The 22,869-nt window shown below is 57.1% G+C and overlaps 2 protein-coding genes across 6 annotated transcripts in view; one reads left to right on the top strand and one right to left on the bottom strand.

The window, feature by feature from the left end:
- Positions 1–2,239: 2,239 nt before the first annotated feature.
- LOC102062912 (tumor necrosis factor ligand superfamily member 10) lies at positions 2,240–13,019 on the top strand. Its single transcript, XM_074551832.1, has 5 exons — positions 2,240–2,607; positions 4,431–4,577; positions 4,843–4,879; positions 5,393–5,500; positions 5,734–13,019. The coding sequence occupies exons 1-5, from the start codon at positions 2,332–2,334 to the stop codon at positions 6,165–6,167; spliced, it is 1,002 nt and encodes a 333-aa protein (XP_074407933.1). The 5' UTR covers positions 2,240–2,331; the 3' UTR covers positions 6,168–13,019.
- Positions 12,377–22,869, bottom strand: part of LOC102074618 (H(+)/Cl(-) exchange transporter 5) — a 26,992-nt gene continuing 16,499 nt past the window's right edge. For all 5 annotated transcript variants that reach the window (XM_074551829.1, XM_014271990.3, XM_026797408.2 and 2 more), the window contains 10 exons: positions 22,228–22,327; positions 20,698–20,882; positions 20,109–20,231; positions 19,482–19,688; positions 19,116–19,196; positions 17,356–17,898; positions 16,572–16,758; positions 15,096–15,494; positions 13,411–13,627; positions 12,377–13,051 (listed from right to left, as the gene is read on the bottom strand). In XM_074551829.1, the coding sequence (XP_074407930.1) occupies positions 12,961–13,051; positions 13,411–13,627; positions 15,096–15,494; positions 16,572–16,758; positions 17,356–17,898; positions 19,116–19,196; positions 19,482–19,688; positions 20,109–20,231; positions 20,698–20,882; positions 22,228–22,327 (2,133 nt within the window). In that variant the 3' untranslated portion in view covers positions 12,377–12,960. The remainder of the gene's footprint in view (positions 13,052–13,410; positions 13,628–15,095; positions 15,495–16,571; positions 16,759–17,355; positions 17,899–19,115; positions 19,197–19,481; positions 19,689–20,108; positions 20,232–20,697; positions 20,883–22,227; positions 22,328–22,869) is intronic.

Below are 22,869 nucleotides of genomic sequence, written 5' to 3'. Positions count from 1 at the left end.
GACTTCACGTCTCAGGGGCTGCTGTTTCCTGAGGGAGGACCGTGTGGTCAGCCCTGTTTGGAGTCGTCAGCCGCCGGTGCCGGGCTGGGCTGAGAGGAGCCGGCCCCGGGACCGCCCCGGAAGGAGCATCCTGCACTGACCCAGCTCAGGGGGTCTGCCTTGGCCATCCCAGGAAACACAGAGAACAACTACAATTGCACGTTCCACCATCCTGCCTGATGAAACAAATCCAAGGGACAGGCTGGGAAATCCCAGATGCAGCTCCATGTCCATGTCGGCATCTCCTGCTGATTTTCCCCCATCCCAGCCTCACTGAGAGCACCAGGAAACCCCAACAAACCCCTCTCCTGCTCCCCTGCACTTGCTCTGCACCACGGGCACTGAGGAAACAGATTTCCAGGCTCTGCCTGACCCAGCTCTCCCAGTGCACAGACCAGGAAACATTAGAAGAGAAAAACAACTCCTCAGCCAGGATTGAGGCATGCTTTTCCCCCTGGCCCCCACCCAATTTTCTCTGCACTGTTCCAGTTCTGGTCTGCCCTGACTCACAGACAAACCTTCTCTCTCCAAGAAAGCAGCCCCAGGCTCCAGTGTTCTGACTGCTCCTGGTTTCCCTCTGCCCCTCAGCAGAGCTCAGCCATGTCCCTGTCCCATCCCACAGAGCAGCACACAGAGCAGTGGTCCCAGGTTCCTTCAGCACAAACATCTAGGCCCCAAATGCCAAATGACAGAATTGTGGGATGGTTTGGTTTGGAAGGGATCTGAAACCCATGCCATTCCATATTCCACCCCCTGCCATGGACAGGGACACCTTCCACTAGAGCAGGCTGGCAGCTCTTCCCCCCTCACCTGGCTCAGCAGGTCCTGAGCCCTTTTCCTGAGAACAACCAAGAGGGTTGATTTATCAGGGGATTTTTTCAGACATAATTACTCACCTCCCAAACCAGCCCCCTTCCCAGACTTCATGGAAGTCATCTCGCCTCCGGAAAGATCTCTATGCCAGGGCAGGGATGGGGCTCTGGCACTGGGTAGACACTGAGCTGGCAGAGAGGCAGGGAAATCAATCCTGAGCCTGGCAGATGCTTTGGGGTGGGAAATCCCCTGCTCTGAGCCCCTGGGGCTCAGAAGAGCCCCGGCTTCATGGTGCTTCTGGGGACACTGCAGGGTCAGACGTCCTGGGGATGGGACAGCCCACGGGGCAGCCACCTCCATGATGGTCTGGGGGCTGCTGAGCTGCCTGGGGGGCTGCTGAGCTGCCTGGGGTCTGGGCTGAGGCCACCACCCTCCCCAGGGCCCAGCAGGACAGGAGGGAGCGGTTCTGCAGGGACACCAGTGCTCCTGTGCTTTCTCAGGTCTCACTTTGATTTCACAGGTAACAGCACCTGGAGCCACAGGCTCACCTGAGCCTGGAGCCGCTATGGCAGCAGCAGGGAGCAGCAGCTTGTCCCACCTTCCTGCTTGTCCCACTTTTCCTGCTCCACGTTTCTTTTGTGGAGCAATGGGAATGTGACCCAGCAGCAGGACAGAGCCTGGGGCTCAGCAGGGATGGGCAGGCCTGTGCCCACTCCAGGAGGGCAGAGTGGGCATGGCCCCCCCAGCAAGGCCTCCAGGAGATGCTCAGCAGGTCTTGCCCCCCTGTCCTGAAAACCTGCACCTCTCTGAGCCTTTGCTGGTGGCCAGAGCTGATGTGAGCCCTGTCACCAAAACCTGGCTCGGGTCGTGTCCTCCAGCCCTAAGACCCTCTGTTCTCAGCCCCGGGGTCTTCTCCCCTGGGGTCACCCCAGCAGCTCCCACACTGTCCTGTGATGGTGGTATGAAGCATATTCATAAATCATGGAATGGCTTGGGTGGGAAGGGACTTTAAAGCACACCCAGTGCCACCCCCTGCCATGGCAGGGACACCTCCCACTGTCCCAGGCTGCTCCAAGCCCCAGTGTCCAGTCTGGCCTTGGGCATCGCCAGGGATCCAGGGGCAGCCCCAGCTGCTCTGGGCACCTGTGCGAGACCTGCCCCCCTCCCAGAGGAGAATATGTTCCCAATATCCCATCCATCCCTGCCCTCTGGCAGAGTGAAGCCATTCCCTGTGTCCTGTCTCTGTGTCCCCATGAAGTGACACTCTGGGGCTCTCTGGGGACACGCAGCGTCCCCGCGGCCCCGCTGCCTCCCGAGCTGCAGTCCCGGGGCCACCATCGCCCCCGGCGTCCCCTCGGTGGCCACGGGAGACCCCGCCCCTTCTGCCACAGACCACTCCCCCAACCCCGCCCCGCCCCGTCCGTCCGTCCGTCCCGCCGCGCTCGCGCCCGAGGCAGCGGGACCGGGACCGGGCCGGCCATGGCCCCGCACCCGCCCGGCGCCGGGCAGTACATGCGCTCCGACAGCGGCGGCTCCGACACTCCCATGCTGCCTAAGGGCGCCGCTGCCGGGCCCGCTCCCGGTCACTGTCCCGTTACCGCTGCCGCTCCGGACGGCGGCCCCGGTGCGGCGCGGGGGAAGCGGCGGGGGCGGTGCGGGCCGCTGTGGGGCAGCGTGGCCGTCATGGCTATCCTGGCGCTGCAGATCGCCTCCACCACCGGCCTCTTCGTCTACTTCACCATGGCCATCTCCAAGGTGAGCTTTGTCCCGGGACCAGAGCGAGGCTGCGGCCCCGGGAGTCCCGGCGGCTGCGGGAAGGCTCTGCCCGCTCCCGGACCTCGCCTCTGCCCGCCGCGCACGGCAGCGACCGGGGCCCCAGGGAGCCGCGGGTCCAGCTGCGGGCTGCGGGGCGGGCACTGCCCCGCGGGTCCAGATGTGGATTGGGGGGTGGGCACTGCCCCGCGGGTCCAGATGTGGATTGGGGGTCGCACTGCCCCAGCTCCCCGGGGAGCCGCGGGTCCAGATGTGGATTGGGGGAGGACGTTGGCCGAGCTCCGCCCGGAGCTGCAGATCCAGCTGTGCAGGCGGGGGCGGAGGGGTGGGCACTGTCGCCGATGCAGATGTGGAGAGACGGCGCCTTTGTCCTGGGCCCGCCTGGAGCTGAGGTTTGCACTGCGGGAGGGGAACTGTGCCCTGCGATCCCATCGCAGTCTCCAGCCGCAGATGGGGGTGCGGGGGGACTCCCTTGCGCTTCAGGCCCCACTGACCCCTGGTTCTGGCTTCATCTCTCCCTCCTCCCATTCCCATCTCCCCTACACTCCAGGACTCCCAAATCCTCCTCGCCCCCTTTGTGAGATGCTGGCAGCCCCATTCCAGCAGCTCTTTGCTTGCTCCAGTCCAGCCCCACCAAGTGTGCTGGGATCCCGCCATTCCCACCTCCCCCGGGGTCAGTCGGGCAAAACCACTCCCAGACTTGGCCGTGAGGTCTGATCCTTTCAACAGCCTCGCCAGCCCCTCCCCTCAGCTGTGATTCCGACCCACAACAAGCCCTCAGCAGAGGGAGGGAAACGCCAGTCAGGAGATCCATGAGTAGAGGGAAATTCGGGGCTGGCAGCAGCTCCGTGGAAGCCGCCCTCATCCCTGAGGGCGCGGCAAGAAAAAAAAAAAGGGTCCTGCAGTGCCAGACATTCCACAAAACACACCAGAGCCAGGGAAGAAGGAAAAGCCCTGCCGCGGATGCAGGGGGAGTAAACAGCCAGTCTGGATCCAGCGGAGCATCCTTCGGAGTGGGCTCCGGCCCTCCTTCGGCCTTTGTCTCCATGCCCGGGTCACATGAGGTCCCGCTGTGAGGGATTTACATGAAAGGCGGGGAGAGGAGGGGAATGGGGAGACACAGCCCCAAGGAAGAGGCGGGGGGAGGAGAAAACCACTGTAGTGGAACAACTTGGGCTAATTTCAGAGGCCCGTCACTGGATCTGTGCTGGGAGTAGGGAGTCAGTCTCCTGGAGCCCCTTCAGGCCCTGGCACGGGCTCTGAGCTCTCTCTGGAGCCGTCGCCAGGTGAACACCCCCAGCTCTCCCAGCCTGGCCCCAGGGCAGAGGGGCTCCCGCCCTCGGAGCATCTCCGTGGTTTTCTCTGGAGCCGCTCCAGCAGCTCCCCGTGCCGGGCCGGCCCCGGTTCCGCGGGCGGGCTCCCGCCGCAGGCAGCCCGGGGGAGCGGCCCTGCCCGGACACGCTCCCGCCGCGGGCACCCCACGGGAACGGCCCCGTCCCGGGGAATGCGCTGCCACCCGCGCGGGCAGGGGTGAGCAGGAACAGCCTGCGAGCCCTCCCGCCGGGAATGGCCGGGGCAGGGCCGCCCGGGGCACCGGAGGGCAGAGATGAACCCGGATCCTTCCAATCTGACCTCACAGCGCTGTGCTGTGCACACAGAGGCTGAACTGATACCAATATCCCGGTTGTTCTCTGAGCGCCCGGGTGCTGCAGAGCCGGGCTGAAGGCAGCTGCCCCCTGCTCACACCCCAGCAGGATCCCGGCTGCTCTGTCCCCGTTTGTCATCACGCTCTGTTTCCATCCCAGCTGAAGTCCCAGGCTCCGGGCAGCGCGGAGGAGCTGCGGTGTCTGCAGGCGCTCAATCAGCAGCCCGAGGGCTCCAGCCTGGAGAAGCTGAGCAGCAGCCAGGGCTGCCTCAAGCTGGCCAGCACCATCAAAGCCTATGTGGCCACGGTGAGCCCGGGACCGGGGGCGGATGGGGAGCTCCTGGTTGTCCCCGTGCCTCAGTTTCTCCATCCGCCTCAGCAGAGCAGTGGGAGGGGGGAATAGCCAGGATGGTTCAAGGTGGGAGTGGGACTCAAGCCCTTCACTGGGAGGAGGTGGCAGGGCTCAGAGACAGCGTGACAGGGAAGGTGATGGAGGCTTGGAGTAGGAGCTCAGGCATGGGGAACCCGTGTGTCACCTTTAACCAGGGAACTTTGTCTTCTCTGTGGCACAGGTGACCGAGAACATCATCCGCAGGAACGCTGTGAAGGGTGAGTCCCTCCTGGGCCAGAGCCTGACCCCTGGGAGCTGTGATCCATGGAAATTGTGACCCAGGGAGCTGTGATCTATGGGAGCTGTGAACCAGGAGAGCTGTGATCCAGGGAAGCTGGGATCCAGGGAGCTGTGATCTATGGGAGCTGGGATCCAGGGAATTGTGATCCAGGGGAGCTGTGACCTATGGGAGCTGGGGGTGGCAGGGGCAGTCACTCCTGGGGCAAACTCCGGTGCTGTAAGCTGGGGCAGGAGAGGGGAGAGCCAGGATTGTCACTTGCCATGACAGGCACACGTTCTGGGAATGGGCTGGGGGACAGCCATGTCCATTTGTCCGGAGGCTGGGGAAGCAGGGCCGTGGCACTCACAGATGTGTTGGTTGATGATTGACAAGACTTTTCCATCCCTCAATAACCTTTTGCTCTGGTGGGTCAGTGGGGCATTCCCTGCCCTGCTGGCATGGGGCCAGGTGGTCCCACGCTGTTGTTACAGCATCTGTCCCTTTCCTGCAGAGGCCTGGCAGAACTACTTCAACACCTCAGAGGGGCAACTTCCTCCCAAAACAGCTGGGAAACCCTCAGCACATCTCACCCTCCGCCCACAGAGCCTGGCTCAGGATGGTGAGTTGGGGAACCTCTCTGGGCACTGCTGGGTCTCCAGGATGGGAACGGGAGAGATCAAAGGGCAGGGGACCAGGACAGTTGGGCGGCTGATGGGGAGAGTGACTCCTGTTCACTGCAAGACCACCAAGCTCCAGCCCTCGGAGCTGGATGAGTGGGAAGGAGTCAGAGCCACCCCCTCCCCTGATGTGACCGTGTCAGGTCGCTCCCCTCAGGACTCTCCCTTCCCGCAGGACGCTCCCAGCGCTCCGGGAACCTGTCCCAGTCATGCCGCCACGCCATCACGCACTGGGGGCACGGCAGCCTGGTGTCCCACGTGCAGAACATGACGTACCGGGCGGGGCGGCTGCGCGTGGAGCAGCCGGGCAAGTACTACGTGTACGCGCAGATCTACTTCCGCTACCGCGGCGCCGGCCGCGACTCGGGCCCGCAGCTGGTGCAGTGCATCCAGTGGCAGCCGGCCCACAGCCCGCCCGTGCTGCTGCTCAAGGGCGTGGGCACCAAGTGCTGGGCACCCGAGGCTGACTACGGGCTCCACGCGCTCTACCAGGGGGGACTCTTCGAGCTCAAGACCGGTGACGAGCTCTTTGTCTCAGTCTCCTCCCTGGCCATCGACTCCAGTGACACAGCCGCCAGTTACTTCGGGGCCTTCCGGCTCGACCTGTGACACCCCCTCCGCTCCCACCTGCCCCTGGACAGCGGCCAATGGCCCGGGGTGGCACAGGGTTCTTATGGCTGCTTTGTCCCTTGTGATGAGGGATGAGCCAAGAAGGACACAGGGTTGGTGCCTGCAGGACCCTGCTGTGCTCTGTGCCACCCTCCAGTGTCAGCCAGGAAGGGTCTCCAAGGGCCTACAGGGAACATGCACAAGGAGGGACCTCCTAGCCCTGGTGGCACAGCACCTACCAACAGCTCCCTGCAGCAGGAAAGGCACCAGGGCCACATCTGCCACCGCAAGACAAAGTGTCCCCATGGCAGGGTGACACCCATGAGTCTGATGCTACCTTGGGCAGGGCTGTGGGTGCCAGGACCTGGGGCTGGAAGCACCCCGGGACACAGGGCTGGCACCCCTGGGGCACACCTTGTGGGGATGGGGCAGGTCCCATGTCGGCCTCTGGAAGGGAGTGAAGGAGTTTCAGTTTGGGAGAGGAAAGCCTGGGGCAGCAGCAGCGATGGGTGCAGGGAGGGCAAAGGGCAGGACCGTGACACCGCAGCAGTCCCCAGCCCTGGCACCACACCTGGCACGTGGCACTGGGGCACGTGGTGCCCGAGCCAGGCTGCAGAGGACCAGGAGCTCAGCACGGCTGCTGACCAAGCACCTCTTCCCGTGTGGATTTTGTCCCCTCCAGCCCTCATGGACAGCGCAGTCCCCACTTCCTCACACCTCCAGCCCTGGCAATCCCTGCAGGATTCCAGCTCTGGGTGAGCCCAGTGGTCACAGCAAGACCTTGGAGGGACCAAACCAGCCCTGGGGTGATGGACGCCAGCCCAGAGGCCAAAGGTGGGTTCAGGCAGGGCAGAGCAGGGCCCAGCTGGCTCAGCCCATGGCCACTGGGTGGGCACAGCCCCCTCCTCCAACTCCCCCTGTACTCTCTGTATCCTACTAAAACTGGGGGCATTTACAAAGTGGCAGTGTGGGCTGCCACGGGCACGGGGCTCCCAGGGACGATGGAATAAAGCCTTGTACCCCAGCACAGCTCTGGCCCCTTTGCACCCAGGACACAGGCCGGACAGGGTGGACCCAGAGCCAGGTGGAGCAGGGCTGGGGCGCTGCCAGAGCTCCAGACAGAGCCCAGCAGAGTCTCCTGCTCATCCTGCACCCACAGCACCCCCAGGGCCTCTGCAGCCCCCACGGACACCCGAGGCAGTCCCACGGGGATGTGTTCCTGCTTCTCTACCCAGAGCCTTCATTCCCACAGGACTCTGCTCCTGCAGAGACCCCAAGAAATCTGAGCCCATCCTGGCTCCTCCCCTGCACCCATCAGCTCCCAGGGGTCCCAGTGCTCCTCCTCTTTAAGTCTGGGGTTGCCGAGCCCATTGCAGGACGCAGCCCGGCCCTGGGGTCACCGACGGGCTGTTCCTGGGCAGCTCCTGCCATCCCTCCTGCAGCTTCCCAGGCCTGACTCCCAGCCCTCCACGTCCTTGGCCGGGGCTGGGGCTGAGCCAGGCAGTTCCCACATCCCCCTCCCCAGCTGCTGGGCATTCCCACTCTCCAGCCCCCATCTCCTGCAGGCTCCTGCCCCAGGGCGTTGATACAGCCCCCACAGCACGGTGCCACCCTGGCACCTGCACTCAAGCACCTGGACCGGCCCCAGTGCAAGGGAAGATTCCCCAGCCCATCCAGAACCTCCAAAAGCTCATCCAAAGCCAGAGAGCACCAAGAGCAGCCTCGTGCAGCCTCCAAAGGGGTGACAGGGCTGATCCCCCCTTGGCAGGGCCCCATCTTCCCCGTCCCCTTAGAGGGACGGAGGGAGCTGAGCCGAGCCTTGGCTCTGCAGCACTTGGCCCTGGAGCACACTGGGCTCTTGCCCAAAGCAAAAAAAGTGCTCCAAACCCCTCCATTCTAAAACCATCTCCCTTCCTCTGTCCCAGCCACCTCGGTGACCCTCAGCAGGGCTCCTGACGCCCTCAAACACCCCCGGGAGCACCGAGCTTATCCTGCCTCTGGCAGCAGCCATGGGAGAGCGGAGCTGAAGCAGGGACTACAGGAAATGCAGCAGGTGGTTCCAAGATTTCCTTTGAAAGGGAGTTTAACAGGGCCCAAGGGAGCCAGCAGAGGCTGTGTTTGCTGTGGAGGAAGCAGGGAAAGCAGTGAGTGGGGAGAGCTGGGCTCGGTGCCAGCAGGCAGTGGCCCACCCCGCTTTCCTGGAAAGGAGAGCGCTCTGGGTGGGTGGATGGGACAAGGAGATCTCCAGCAGCATCAGGGCAAAGAGCAGCCTCACCCTGCCTGGGGAGAGCCCAGCTGGAATTCCTCACTGTGAGGAGCTGGCACAGGTTACCCCGAGAGCCTCAGCCCCTGTGGCCCCTCTGCCTCCCCCACTGCCCTCCCTGGTGCTTCCAGGACTGGACACCCCCAGCCTGGCCAGGCTGGGCTCCCTCCTGGACAAGGGGATCAGCACCAGCAGGACAACCAGCAGCATGAAATCCTGGCCTCCACAAAAACTGCCTGAGGCACCTGTGCCAACAGTACCTTCCCAGGACGTGCTCCAGGACAGAAAGAACAAAGTGTGGAAAGACCCGGATGAGGACACACCACTGTTCTCTGACTAAAGAAACAAAATCTGCTGTTCAAATGGAGTAAAGTACTAAAGAATTCTCACACAACTTTTCTGTTATTGTTAAAACTGTTTATTAGAAATAACAACTCACTATTTTAGCGTGTGTATTGCTGACAAGTTCACTGTAACTCCTGCTCGAAAGCGAAGTCAATGGTCTCTAAACCAACTCTGCAGCCTCCTCTGCCAGCAGCACCTCCCTCAGGCTGGGGACAGCCACAAGAATAAACAACTCCCCATTATCCCTTCTGACCCTGTCCCCAAAACCGAGCGCTCCAGCTCCCCAGGCAGCAGCACATCCCTGCAGTGACAGAGCCTCAGAGCCCCCCGGCCCTTCCTAAACACCTCAGGCTGAAGGAGGACAGGGTCAGAAGGAACGTGGGGAGAAATTCCCTGTGAGAGAGGTGAGGCCCTGGCACAGGGTGCCCAGAGCAGCTGTGGCTGCTCCTGGATCCCTGGCAGTGCCCAAGGCCAGGCTGGATGGGGCTGGGAGCAGCCTGGGACAGTGAAAGGTGTCCCTGCCAGGGCAAGGGTGGAGCCAGAGGAGCTCCATGGCCCTTCCAACCCAAACCATTGCAGAATTCTGTGATTCCCTCCTGCTCTAACCCAGCCTAGGAGGTGGGGGGGGTGATTGCAGCACTAATAAAATCTGTACACTGACCTGATTTCCCATGGCCTCGCCCTGTGGATTCAATCCAGACACAAAGTGCTTCCTGCAGCTGCTGCCAAAGGACCCTCTTATCTCCACTGCCGAGGAGCTGCTTTTACCTCAGCCCAGGGCGTTCATAGCCCTGAGCCTTTGTCTCTAAATAAATCCTGGGCCAAAGGCTCTTTTTTTCCTTCTTTGTTGTTATAAACCAGCTCATTGCTCTTTCCAAGTCTCCATCCCTGCCCAGACACGATCTTGTTTTACTTTCAAGTCCCCAGCCTGGCTCGAGTTCACAGAAGAGAGAGGAAATCCACGCCGAAATCCACGTCACCCCGGCAGGAAATCATTCCTTGGGACACTGTAAATAAAGCACACAAAGGGAGGCAGCGGCGGGGAGTGGTGTGAGCCCAGCAGCGCCCCTCGCTCTGCCCCAGGGCGCCCCACCAGCCACCGCTCCCCGGGGGGAATTCAGCCTGAAAGAAGAGGAAAACAAAACTGAAGCTTCTTTCCTACAGCACGGAGGATTCGTGGGGCTGCGGGATGCTCCTTAAGCCCTGAGGAAAACACTGATGCTGGGGCGCTGTGGGAGGGCAGGGGAGGCCCGAGGCTCAGCGCATCCCTTGAGCAATCCCAAGGATTGGCTCGGAAGGACCTGGAAGGGCCGTTTGGTGCAGTCCCATCCCAGCTGTGCTGCTCCCAGCCCCCTTCCCGCGGCCCCACTGGGACCCCAGGGGGAAGAAGGGACTTCTCTCCTTTCCAGGAGCAGTTGTAGGGATTTCTCTCCTTTCCAGGAGCAGTTCCGGTGCAGGCCGTGGCTCCCGGCAGCAGCGGGGCCGTTCCCCGCTTCCCCCTCGCTCTCAGCGGTCCCGGCTCTGCCCGCGGCGGAGGGAGCTCAGCGCAAGGGAGGGAAGCGCTGAGCCAGCCCCAGCCGGGCGCGGGCATCCCACCACTCACCCACCATGCTTGCTCCTTTCATTCCCCCGTGAGACAAGCTGGAGACATCGGGAAGGAATAATCCCACACTTAGAGAAAATTCCTCATTTTGTGTCCTGTTCAAATCCCTGCACTATTCCACAGAACCAAGAAACCAGACTGGTTTGGCTTGAGACTTTAAGATCAGCTCAGTGGGAGGCTCAGAGTCGGCTCCCTGCAGCCCCACCCTGCCCTTCCAGCATCCGACAGCCGAGTGCACCCAGCCTTGTCCCAGAGTGGCCACCAAAGTCATGGGCCATAAATGGGATATTGCAAACCCCCTCCCGGTCCTTCCAGGTCACTCATCCAGTGGATGCAATGGATGGACCTCTCCAACTCTGTCCTGCATCCCCGTCTGTCTGTCTGTCTGCTGAAGGGAACCACATGGCTCCTCCTGCAGTGAAGCAATGGAAGAGCAAGAACTGGACTGGGCAAAGCTCTCTCAAGAGCTGCGAGTTTGGCACCGTGAGCATTCCAGGCCCTGCTGGCACCCGAAGGGAGCGCCCCCAAAGCCCGGCCCTACTGAGCTTTCCCTGCCCTTCCCACTCCCACCCTCCCGGACTGCACTTTCTCCAGGCAGCATCCAGGAAACCTCTCCCACTGAAGACACCATGCATGGCACAGACACAGCAGCAGCTGAGGAGAGCCAGGAGCTGCTGGGCAGGTGTTTCCTGCCCCAGGCTCCCATCCCCATTTGGCAGAGCAGCTGCAATTCCCTCTGACAGCTGCTCCCTGCCCTCCTTCCCCGGGAGCAGCTGGAATGAGCCAGCTGGGATGGTCCATCTGGGATAACCCTGCACACGGATTTCCCTTTTGGCACCTTACCTTTGCACTGGCTGCTGCAGCCTTCCCACAAGGAGAGGAATCCACTCATGGATCGTGGATCTAATTGAAGCAGGACCACATTTCCCAAAGCTGGGACCCTCCTGAGGATGGTAATTGAGGAGAAAATAGAAAAGCTTTGTGTTTCTGCTATCCCAGGAAGAGCAGTACACAGGACAGGCATTCCCAGAAAGGAGCTCCCAGGGCACTGGGAGAAGGCAGCTTCTTCCCTGAGCTCAGCCCGAGCTCCCAGGAGCATCCACCTGCCCTCCAAACAGAAAAAAGGGCATTTAAAGGCACAACTGTTGCTGGCACGGGCTGAGGCAAAACATGAATTTCCACCATCTCCTGCTGCACAAAACCAACACAGATCAGTCCAGGCATTTATTTCCCAAGCAGAAGGAACTGAATCCATCAGTGACATCTCAGGTTGAAGCAGCTTTGAGCTGTACAAGGATTGAGACATCAGGTGGAAGCAGCAGAGCAGGGACTGGCTGCTGGATGGCTTTGGAAGATCAAGAATCTGGCTTTTGCTCCTTGGAAGGGCAAGGAATTTGTTTGTATCAGAGAGATTTTGAGAGGGACCCAGCCAAGTCAAGCTAGAAGTCCCCACTGCCCACAAACATGAAACTGAGGCCAGGATGAAGAGCATCAGTCTCCCAAGGCATCCAGAAGTCACCCAAATTCCAGTAAATGGGCACAGTTTTATTAACAGGAGAATCCTTTGGTCAGCGCTGGGACAGGGACCGAGCACAGAAGGCTGGGGTGGGAAGAGTTTCTTGCATAGTTGTTGACCAAAGGAGACCTGGGAATTCCCTGCTGGAATCCAGGGCCAGGAGGGAGCAGGGAGAGCACATCTGTGCCCCTGGCACCGGGCTCTGCAGCGGGACAGGGTGAGGAGGAGCCGCCTGTGCCACGTCCTGCACCACCGGGGTTGGGGAAGGGCAGGAATTCAGGACTCAGCCTCTGGGATTTCAGTGCTCAAGGGAAATCAGAGAGAAGGAATCCTTGGGAATGGATCAGAGAAAGGCAGCAGCATGGGAAGACACCTGTGAACTCTTCTTATCTCCTCCTTGGGGTTCTTCTGACAAGGCAGTGGCAGGGTAATTAATATATTTACTAATTAATCAAAACCAGCGTCTTCCCAATCAGAAACTGGGCCCCATTTTAAGGAGATCTGATGGGGGGAAGGGGGTTGGTCTACTGGCGTTTTTTTTTTCCTTCTTTCAGCCAAGCAGCCTCAGCCAGCTAAATTTTCTTTTTCTCTCCCCTATTTTGGCTTCCCAAGGTTGTGATTTTTCCCAAGGGGACAAGTGGGAATACACCACCCTGAGCCCAGCCCTGTCCCTCTGCCACCACCTCAATACTGCTCCCTCCACACCTCTGGAACTGCACAAACACCTTGGCTTTTCCTCCCCACATTCGTAACAGCAGTTCCAACAAAAGAAGAGGAGGAAATACAATTCTCTAACATTTTGCTTTTACTCCTTCATGGAATCTTTCCAACGCAACTTCACAAAAGCAACGTAAATAAAGTCTCTTTTTTCTCTTCTAAAAAGAAGATCATGTTCCACAGATTCCGTAGTGCAATTCGTTATCTGGTAGAAAAAAAATATCTTCTTCAGCTCCATGGAGGAAAACGCTGGAAACAGTTCCATGGTCTCAATAAAAATAGGAAAGTCTACCCAGGATGGGCTAGAAAGTTCCAGGTATGTGGGACACACAATCCCTACAGTCTGCCTCTAGTTGAAGAGGATGGAATCGGGGTCCTGGTTGGCCATCTGTGCAATGTGCTTTAGTACATCCTTTTTGGTAATGATCCCCAGCAGCTTCCTGAAAAATGAAAAAACGCTTTTAATGCACCCACACTGCCAGAAGGGACCCTGGCAAGGCCACTTGAGCCCCTTGCAGGTGCTGAAGAGTCTTTTGGGGCTCAAAGTGACACCCCAGAGAAAGTACTGCACCCTCTGAGGGTGGTAAAACACTGACACAGGCTCCCAGAGCAGCTGTGGCTGCCCCATCCCCGAAGTGTCCTGGGCCAGGCTGCACAGGGCTCGGAGCTGGGCTGTCACAAGTGCCTTTGCCAGACAAGAGCTGCTCCAGATCCAGCCCCAGCTGGATCCCAGTCCCCTGTGCCCTGGATGGCTTTGGGGGGAGCAGGGGGTTCTGGCCCCAGGCCCCAGGCCTCCTACCCGTTGTGAGTGACCAGGCACTGGCGCAATCCCAGCTTGCGGAAAATGTCCACCACGATCTCCATGGGCGTCTCGTCCGTCACCGTGAAGGGACTGAGGTCCAGGATGCTCCTGAGCTTCAGCACAGACGGGGAGCTCGGAGGCAGGGGGGGACAGTAGTCAGTGAAACAAATAATTGAGGTGCTCACGATCCCATCCTGCTTCTTGCGGGCGTTTTCTGCAAAGAGAAATATTTGAATCAGTATCAGCACTCTGTTCCTTTTCCACACAGAAGAGCGCTCCCGTTCCTCAGCTCACATTTAAAGGCCTTGGAAGACCTTTCCTTCCCTTTACAGAGCTGTTCCCACCCAAGGAGGCTGTGGTGGGTTTCCAGCCTTTCTTCCAAAGGGAACCATGGAATCATTAAGGTTGGGTAAGATCCTTAAGACCATCAAGGTTAACTGTCGACCAGCACCATGGTCACCACTAACCCATGTCCTCAAGTGCCACACATTTTTTGGAATACTTCCAGGGATGGTGACTCCAGGGCAGCCTCTGCCAGGACTGGACAACCCTTTCCATGAAAATATTTTCCCCAATATCCAACCTAAACCTCACCTGGGCACAACTTCAAATTTTGTCCTGTCACTCATTACCTGGGAGAACCTCCAAGATCTCCAAATTTCCACTGCAGGATCAGCACATCAGCTTTGCCCAAAGCCAAGGCATCTCATTGTACTCTGGCCAGGTAAATACAAGTTCTGGAGACCTTTTAACTTCCCAGTTTTTAGAGGAGGTAAATAAAATGCTTTGTACTTTCATGAGTCACTGATTTGGGTCCCATGCAGAGCAGTTAAAGGATTATTTTTAAGCACTCAACGACTGGCACAGGCTCTGTGGATGTCATGAGGGTCAGGAATGGAAAACAAGTCAGGTGCTGGCTGGCCATCCCCCAACCTTCACAGCAGTGCACACACAGCTACTGTGGGGACCTGCCACGCTGCAATCTGACATCAGCCTTCCAAGGCTTCCTGGGAAGGACCAGGTCTGGCAGCCCAAACACCAGGCTAGATATTCAGAATACTTCAGAATATTTGGCATATTTGATCATGAAAACCCAAATCCCATCCTGTGCATCACTGTGCACAGCTTGAGGACAAGACCACTCTTAATGAATCCCTGGAGATTCCAAGGAACCCAAGTGCAGAAACTCATGGTGGTACTGCAGAAGGCAGGCAATGCACATAATCTCCTGATGCACTTGTTCCCCTATTTTATTCCATATTGTCCCAGGCAAGCAGTGACAGGGCAAGAGGACACAGCCTCAGGCTGTGCCAGGGGAGGTTCAGGTTGGACATTAGCAGGAATTTCTTCCCAAGAAACTTGCTAACATTGGAAGAGGCTGTCCAGGGAGCTTGAGTCCCTATCCCTGGAGGTGTCCAGGGAAGGCCTGGATGTGGCACTCTGTGCTCTGGGCTGGTGACAAGGTGGGGATCGGACACAAGTTGGACTCAATGATCCTGGGGGGCTTTTCCAACCTAAATGATGCTGTGATCCTGTGACAAGCCACCCTGTCCTCCCCATCCAAGGCAAGCAGAGCCCACCCACACTGCTCGGGGATGCACCAGCTGGCCCAGCCACCAGCACCAGGTCAGTGACAGTGGCATTAATGCCAGCACCTTCACCCGGGCAGTGCCACCCCTCACCGATGGAAATGATGAGGTCTCTCCTGAGGACAAAGCCCACGAGGCGCTGGGATGTCCGGGACACCACCACGGGGTAGCCGCTGTAGGTGGTGCTGGTGACGATGGTCTCCACGTCCTCCACGGTCATGGTGTCCTGCGTGATGACCGTCAGGGGCGGGTCGCTCTTGCGCGGCCGCATCACGTCCATGGCGCGCGTCTTGTGCGAGAACTCCTCCTTGGCCTCCAGGAAGGGGTACCCGTTCAGGCGGATGTGCGCGTCGTAGATGCCCTCGCGGCCGATGGCGTCGGCCACCCACTTGCTGGTCATGGCCGCTGCCATCAGGGGCACGATGTACTCCAGCCCCCCGGTGAGCTCGAACATGATGACCACCAGTGACACGGTCATGCGGGTCACGCCCCCTGCCAACACAGCACGGCTCGGTCACCTGGCACTGTCACACAGCCCCCGCCTCTGGAGAAGGGTGGTGCCAGCACGGCTGGGCTGCCCCGCTCAGCAGCACCAAACACAACCAGAGCAGCACCAAAGCCTCTGTCCTGCCACAGCACCTGGCACGGAGCGCAGGGGCTCTGTGGGGTTTTGTCTTGGCATGGTTGAATTACACTTTTGAGATTCAAGTCCCAAAACTACTCCCAAATATTTTACGGGAGTTTTGTTCCAATTACCATTCACCCTTCAGTGCTGCCCAGCAGTAAACAGAACCATTAATGAAGTCAAAGTGTATTTATCTTCCATCAATTACATGCAAACAATCCCACAAGGGTCTGGGTTTGAAGGAACCTTGAAGTCTATCTCATTCCAACCCCTGTCATGGGCAAAGATACCTCCCACTAGACTGGGTTGCTCAAACAAGGTGTATCCCCTCTAAAAAGGCCAAAGATGGGGTTTGGTGGCATGTTTTTAGAGGAGTTTCTCCTGATAAAGTAGTCCATTAGGACTCCTGTACTATTCCACGGATGAGGGGACTGGGAACTGTGAAAGTGAAGTTCAGTCACATGCACCCAGTCTCTCCAAGTCAGCCAAGAGGAAGAAGTGTTACTGAAAAACAGAGCACTTAAAAGCAGAATTGCATCACGAGATTTAAGGCCAGAACAGGAAGTAAAATGAATTAAAACCCCACAGGAAAATTCAAGTCCCTGGGCAGCCTCAACTGTTCTGGCTCCCACATTTAGGAGATCCCCACTGCAGCTGCTGTGCCCAGCACTGGGCTGGAGATGGCAAAAGAACACCACCAGGGTGAGGAACACATGGCACGCTCTATTACAGTTTCCTGGGGTTCCTGACACCAGCTCTGATGGTCAATCACAACCACAGCTCTTCAGCCACAGAATCACTACAGGGTGGAAGGAGATCGTCTTTAAGGCCCCTCCCAGCCCAAACCATTCTGTGGTTCAATGATTAAGGCAGGGATAACCTCTAAGATCAGGGAGTCCCACCATTCCCCCACCACAGCCCACCCAGGCCCAGCCCCAGCTTACCCAGGCAGGCAGCAGCGCCCACCATGGCGTAGAGGCCGGGCGTGATGCAGTCGGCGCCCGGGCTGCACCAGCCGCTGAAGATGGCCCAGTCATGGTGGTAGAAGGCCAGCTGCTCCACGGCCACCCCCAGCAGCCGGCCTGCGATGGCCCCCACGGCCATGCTGGGGATGAAGAGCCCCGAGGGCACCTGTGGGAACACGGGCAGTGAGCAGCTGAGCCCAGGGACTGCACACAGGAGTGGTGGAACCTCAAACCAGAGCGAGGCAGAGGCTTTGCTGGAGCTGAGCTGGAAGGGACATTGGAAAAGTCATCTAGTCCAACCCTCCTGCAATGAGCAGGGACATAAAAACTGTCCATCAGCTCACACCTGGGAACTGCACCTGCAGCTCCAGAGGCTGCACCAAACAACTTCCAAACCCTCTGAGCAAGGAACAGCTCCAATTATGCATTAACAAATTAAGACACTGATTGCTTTGCAATTAGTTCTTTCATCTAAATCCCATATTTATCAAAAAAGCTTGAGGCAGGATAATTTAGGAGCATTCTGTGTCTGGAAAATGGGATGTGGAGCCCTGAGACACCAGTTTTGTGACTGCATTTGGTGCCCACAGTCAGGCTGGAAGGTTTCTACTGCCCTCAGGTCCAAGCAGCAGAACAAACAACTGCAGTTTCTCCCCTTCTGACAGAGCTTGGGGGAACACATGTCTGGTTAGAGAGGAAATAAAACTTTAAGGGTCCTGAAGAGCATGGGAAGAACATGATCTCCTTTACAGGAAACCCTCACCTTCATGCCAAAGGTGAAGATTGTGATGAAGACCTTCATGATGAGGGCCAGCGCCAGCTGCCACATGGCCGTGTACACGCCGGGGCCAGCGGCGCGGTCGGGCAGATCGTCCCCCTTGGTGCTGTTGAAATCGTTCACGTACTCGCAGAGCTTGGACGAGTCCAAAATGCCACAGTCATTGAAGAGCTCCGAGATCAGCTCGCTGGTGCTCATCCTGGTGTACTCGTTGGGGAAGGCCAGGATGGCCGTGATGGCCGTCACCACAATCACCTCCAGGACCGGGTACTTGCCCAGACGCGTCGTCTTGCGCCGCCTGCACCAGGCGATGTTGCTGCGGATGAAGAAAGCTCCCCAGAGCCCACCAAATATCCCCAGCAGGATGAAGGGCACCAGCTCCAGCAGGTGCCATGGCATGTGGAACTCCACGTAGAAGAGCACGAGGCGGCTGTTGCCGAAGGGATTGATGGAGCGCAGGGTGAAGGCGGCGACCAGTGCGGCGAAGAAGGAACGCCAGAGGGTCTTCAGAGGGAAGTAGTAACTCACCTGGAGAGGAGAACCAAGCACATTTGGTCACTTGAACACTTGGCATGACCCCACTGCAGGGAAAAAAGGCAGGACAGATATCCATGAGCACTGGCTCATTGCCTCCTCTCCAGCCAAGCACCCCAGGCTTGCTCTGGTGCCCAGTTCAATGAGGACTTCAGTGAGGGGGACAGGCCCTGGCCTGCAGCACGTGCATGTGTCCTCTGTGATCCCTGGGGCGACTCACTTGGGTAATAAAACCTGTCACACATCAGCCATGGGCTGAACTGAGAGAATTCTGTGGCTCTGCAAGGTCCAAAGTACCAAACAGCAGTGCCTGCCATCACTGCCACCAGCTATTGCTCAGCTGAGCAAATCCATCCCAGCCTTCCTCTGAAATCCATCCCAGCCCTCCTCTGAAATCCACTCTGGTACTCTCCTGAGCTAAACAGCAATGGTCCTTTCACATCCAGATCAAGAGATTAAGGATTAGGTGGTCCTTGGGAAGAAAAGAGGATTGATAAACCAGAGAAGTTTGTTCCCACGTGTAGGTGTAGAAGAAGGGATTACAAGTGACCTTGCCCCTGATAAATCACAGTCGTACTAATTACCAAAGAAGAAGAACAGCCCTGCCCTTAATGGGTTGCAGCTGTGAGTAATAAAGATAAGTGTGATAAAAGGGGTGGGTTGGCCAGTCAGGGAGAGCCTGGAGGAAGAGGACCTTGAGGGAGAAGACCTTGCAGAGGTAGAGGAGCCCTGAGGAAGAAGGAACAAGGAAGAGAGCTGCTGCAGAAGATCTGCTGTGAGATCAGTCTGGGTCTGATAGACTCAGAGCCTGCTGCTGCAGCCTGCAGTCATAGCTGAGCCAGGTGAAAGCCTGTGGTCAGAGGCAGCAAGGAAATATTTGCAGTCATCCTTTGGCAGGAAATAGCCAGCAGTCAGACAGAGTCTGTCAGAGAAGCCAACAGCAGGAGTTTGCTGCAGTCACTCAGGATGGCTGAGCTTTAAAGAATAATGAACTGGAACCCTTTTCATGTTGTTAAATGAGAGTCTGTGTCTTGGCTCATTTCTACCCCTAACGAGAGGTGTGCTGCAACACCCAGGTACCCTGGGGCACAGCTGTCAGGAGAGTGGACAAGGGAAAATGGCCTCAGGCTGTGCCAGGGGAGGGTCAGGTTGGACATCAGGAGGAATTTCTCTACAGGCTGCGTTTCTAACCCACAGCATTCCAAGGTTACCTCCTCCAGGCTGAAGAGCACTCCTCCAATGGGAGCTCCAAAAGCCACAGACACACCGGCGGCAGCAGCTGCTGACAGCACCTGAGGGACAGACAGAGGCACTCAGACTCCTCAGCCCTCCCAACCACCCCCCTTTTTCTGGTTTCTCTTCACTTAAATTTGTACAATGTTTATCTACAGCACAGTCAGCTAGGCCTGACCTGCTTTAAGGTGGAAGGGAAAAGGTGGAGTGAGCCAATTCCCTAAGAAGGAGCTCCAAAACAATCAGTTATCATGACAGGACCATTTAACCCAAACCAGAACCATCACCCCCAGCCCCAGAGCCCCAAGCCCAGCTGGCCTCCCCAGGCCGGGGTCCCCACGCACCTCCCTGCGCTTGGCCTCGTTCTTGCGGTACTTGGTGAAGAGGTGGCACAGGATGTTCCCACAGCAGCAGGCCACGTGGACCAGGGGCCCCTCCTTGCCCAGGCTCAGCCCCGAGGACACGGCCAGCACCAGGGTGATGGTTTTGATGACCAGCGTCCACTTGCCCAGGTAGCCTCTAATGATGAAACCACTTAAGATAGTTTTGATCTGGAAGTCAAGCACACAAAGCTCTACAGGCTTTCATTCCAGCCCTGGGCAGAGCTCCTGATTTACTGGACGTTCCCAATTCTTTCCTACAGCTTACAAGAGCTATCAAAAGTGAGAGTCCATAAGAATATCTCTCCATGCAAAGGCAGGAGCAGCCATCTGAGTCCTTCCCTGAGGGCCACTGTCCCTGCTGGAGGAACACTGAGCAGCACCTCCTGCAGCAATGCCAGAACATCTGATTTTCCAAGGGACTGCACGGAGACTTTAGTATTAAACATGTTTCAAACAGCCTGGAAAAACACCTACATATGAAGCCATCACCTAAAGTGGAATCCATTATTCTACAACATGCCATGTGTAAATTTTGGGTGGCGGACCCCTACCCCACCTGAAAAATAACCCAGTCTCATTCTCACTCACCTCTGGGATCCCTGAGCCACAGGCATAGGGAGCAAAGCCCTTCACCAGGAGCACAGCAAGGAGGGAGAACATCAAGGCCCAAATAACGTACATGAAGTAGTTGAGGATATATGCAAAGGCCCCCTGAAACACAGTGGAAATTGCCAAAATCAGATGGTTTCAACTGAAACCACATCAGACCTGGGCACTGAAGTGAGCACAGGGAATCAGCAGGACACCACACAGAGTTATCAGCTAAAAATGGAGGGACCTGCCCTAAGTCTGAGGTTTCAAGGCCAGGTTCCATTTTCTGGGTTACCAGCCATGGCATTCTCCCAGAACGTTCATGGGTAAAATACCCTCTAACAGCACATCCTGGACACAGCAGTGGCACACTGCACCTGTAAATGTGGCAGTGTTTTGCCTCCCCACATCCCCTCCAAGGACAACACCCACACAACCTGTTTATTGACACCCCTTTAGGGCCCCAACAATAAACGACTCAACCACCCAGAGCTTGGACTCCCGGCATCCACATCAGCCCAGGGATGCGACACAGGCTGGGCAAACAAGGAATTCAGCACCAAAAGCAGCTCCAGGCACCCATCACCTCTCCATGGCCAAGGATCAGCTGGGACCAGCTCTTCCACTCAGGACACTTGTCCCTGTCGGTGAAGGTGGTGTTGGATTTCCAGCAGCAGTGCTCATGGTTGAACCAGAACCCTGCCAAACACACTCCTTCCTTCAGATCTGTCATCCAGTGGGCAGAGATGTCGATCAGACCTGCCAAGGAACCTGGTTTAAAGGGAAAAAAACCAAAATAATTTAATGAGCACACTCAAACACCTGAAGGTCACAGTCTGCGCCAACAATTTTGGACTCACCTCCCAGCACATAGAGCAGTGTGGTATTTCTGCCTACAACTCACTTTTATTCTATGGAGAGCTAAATGAGAGGATTTGCCTAGTTTTGAATAATCTCAATATATTGAAAAGAGCAAGTCAGGAAACAGAGCGTGGCTGATGATGTTTCAAAGGCTGACTGTGTCCAAATCCTGCCCTGCATCACCAGCAATTAATTATTCTCAATAACTGTTTGTTAGATACAGCACAGCAGCAGTGGGAGGGCAGAGAGGGATGTCCCACATTCCTGGGGGACTCAGACAAAATGTGTCACCAGGATGCAGGAGCTGTACCAACAACAGCAACACTGTGACAGGAATAACTCTGATTTTGGAGAAAACATTTCCAACCCTAATTTAAAAAAAGAAAAATAAAGGAGGGGAAAGTTACAACTGTGCCAAGTAAAACAAGGCAAGCAGAGCCAGCACAGAAGAGAAGTCAGGTTTTAAGAGGAATCTTCAAGTCACTTTTGTTAATAACTCCTCCAATCCCAGAACCCCCACACCAAGGCAGAGGCCAGGGACCTCTGATCCACAGAAACAAGTGGCAGAACAAGCTCCAGAGGCTGCAATAAACACGCAGCAAATCCCCCAGTTAATGACCAACTGGCCAGCAGCCTTCCTGGGTAAACATTAACACAAGATTTCACTCCATCCCTCGTGACAGATGCTTGCTGCTTCCCATTGGGAAGATTTGTAACCAAGTGATTTATTCCTGCTGCCCTGGGCCAAAGTTTGGTTCTAAGTAATACAAGAGGTCTCAGACAACTGAATTCTGAAAGACATCTGATTTCCAAGCAACACCTCTCCCTTTTTATATATATCTAAGTATAGACAGAAAAAAACCAAAAAATAAGAAACTTGCTGGCAGCCCCTGAAATTAACCCCCCAGTATGCTCGATGAGGAGCATTCAGCACCGACATTCCCAGTGTTTCAATCAGCTCTACTTTAATGAACGTTTTTTATTCATTTCAGAGTTCTATGCCAGCAGCAGACCCAGAGCAGTGTCCAGGACATCTCTCAGCCTCAGTTTTGTATTTTGGTTTTGCACAAACATAGGCTCAAAGCACTTAAAAAATAATTCCCTGTGAATTCACAGGGCAGCAACAGAGCCCTTGGTGTCAGCACAAGCCCTCACTCCAAAATCCTGCTGCTCCAAGGATCTGCCAGGCCTTGGGGAGGAATGGATCCTGATGCTGCACTGCAGGAATCAGTTTTACCTGGAGGTTTGCTCTCACCTGCCAACAAACCAATAAGGAGCATCAGCAGCCAGCCGGAGAAGGCGTCGCTCACGCTGTGCAGCAGGGCCCAGGTGGACTCTTTGCTTCTGTTGGTGATCTGGGAAAGGGTTTGCAGAAAGAAACAAACACCTGTGAGGACTCTGATCCACTGTGGTGTAAATGCTCTAAAACTACTTGGTGACACTGTGACTCTGCTTGGAGGAGGGAAAGAAAAGGCACCTGACAGTGGCTGCTCCTACAGCTGCTGCCGCTCTGGGTGTGGGCAGGAGAATGGATCAAGGACCATGGAATCCCAGAACAGGTTGGGTCGAAAGCGACCTTAAAGATCAGCCAGTACCACCCCCTGCCATGGGCAGGGACACCTTCCACTGTCCCAAGCTCCATCCAACCTGGCCTGGAACACTTGCAAGGATGGGGCAGCCACAGCTTCTGTGGGCACCTGTGCCAGGCTCCGAACGGTACGGACAGAGATTGGGGTCACAGATTTAATGCCAGCAGAGGGGGAATGGTCCAGCTGGGAACTGGGCACTGGTGGCACTGGGAAGTGGGAGTCAGCCCTGTCCCAGAGGCCCAGGATGGCTGAGGCCTGTCAGTCTCACTGCTCCTGACAGGCAGATAAAGGGTGACAGAACAGCCATT

Source organism: Zonotrichia albicollis, chromosome 14, assembly GCF_047830755.1.
Source record: "Zonotrichia albicollis isolate bZonAlb1 chromosome 14, bZonAlb1.hap1, whole genome shotgun sequence".
NCBI classification, from domain to species: Eukaryota; Metazoa; Chordata; class Aves; order Passeriformes; family Passerellidae; genus Zonotrichia; species Zonotrichia albicollis.
Note: the sequence above shows the minus strand (reverse complement) of the source record. Positions and strands in the feature narration are given on the sequence as shown.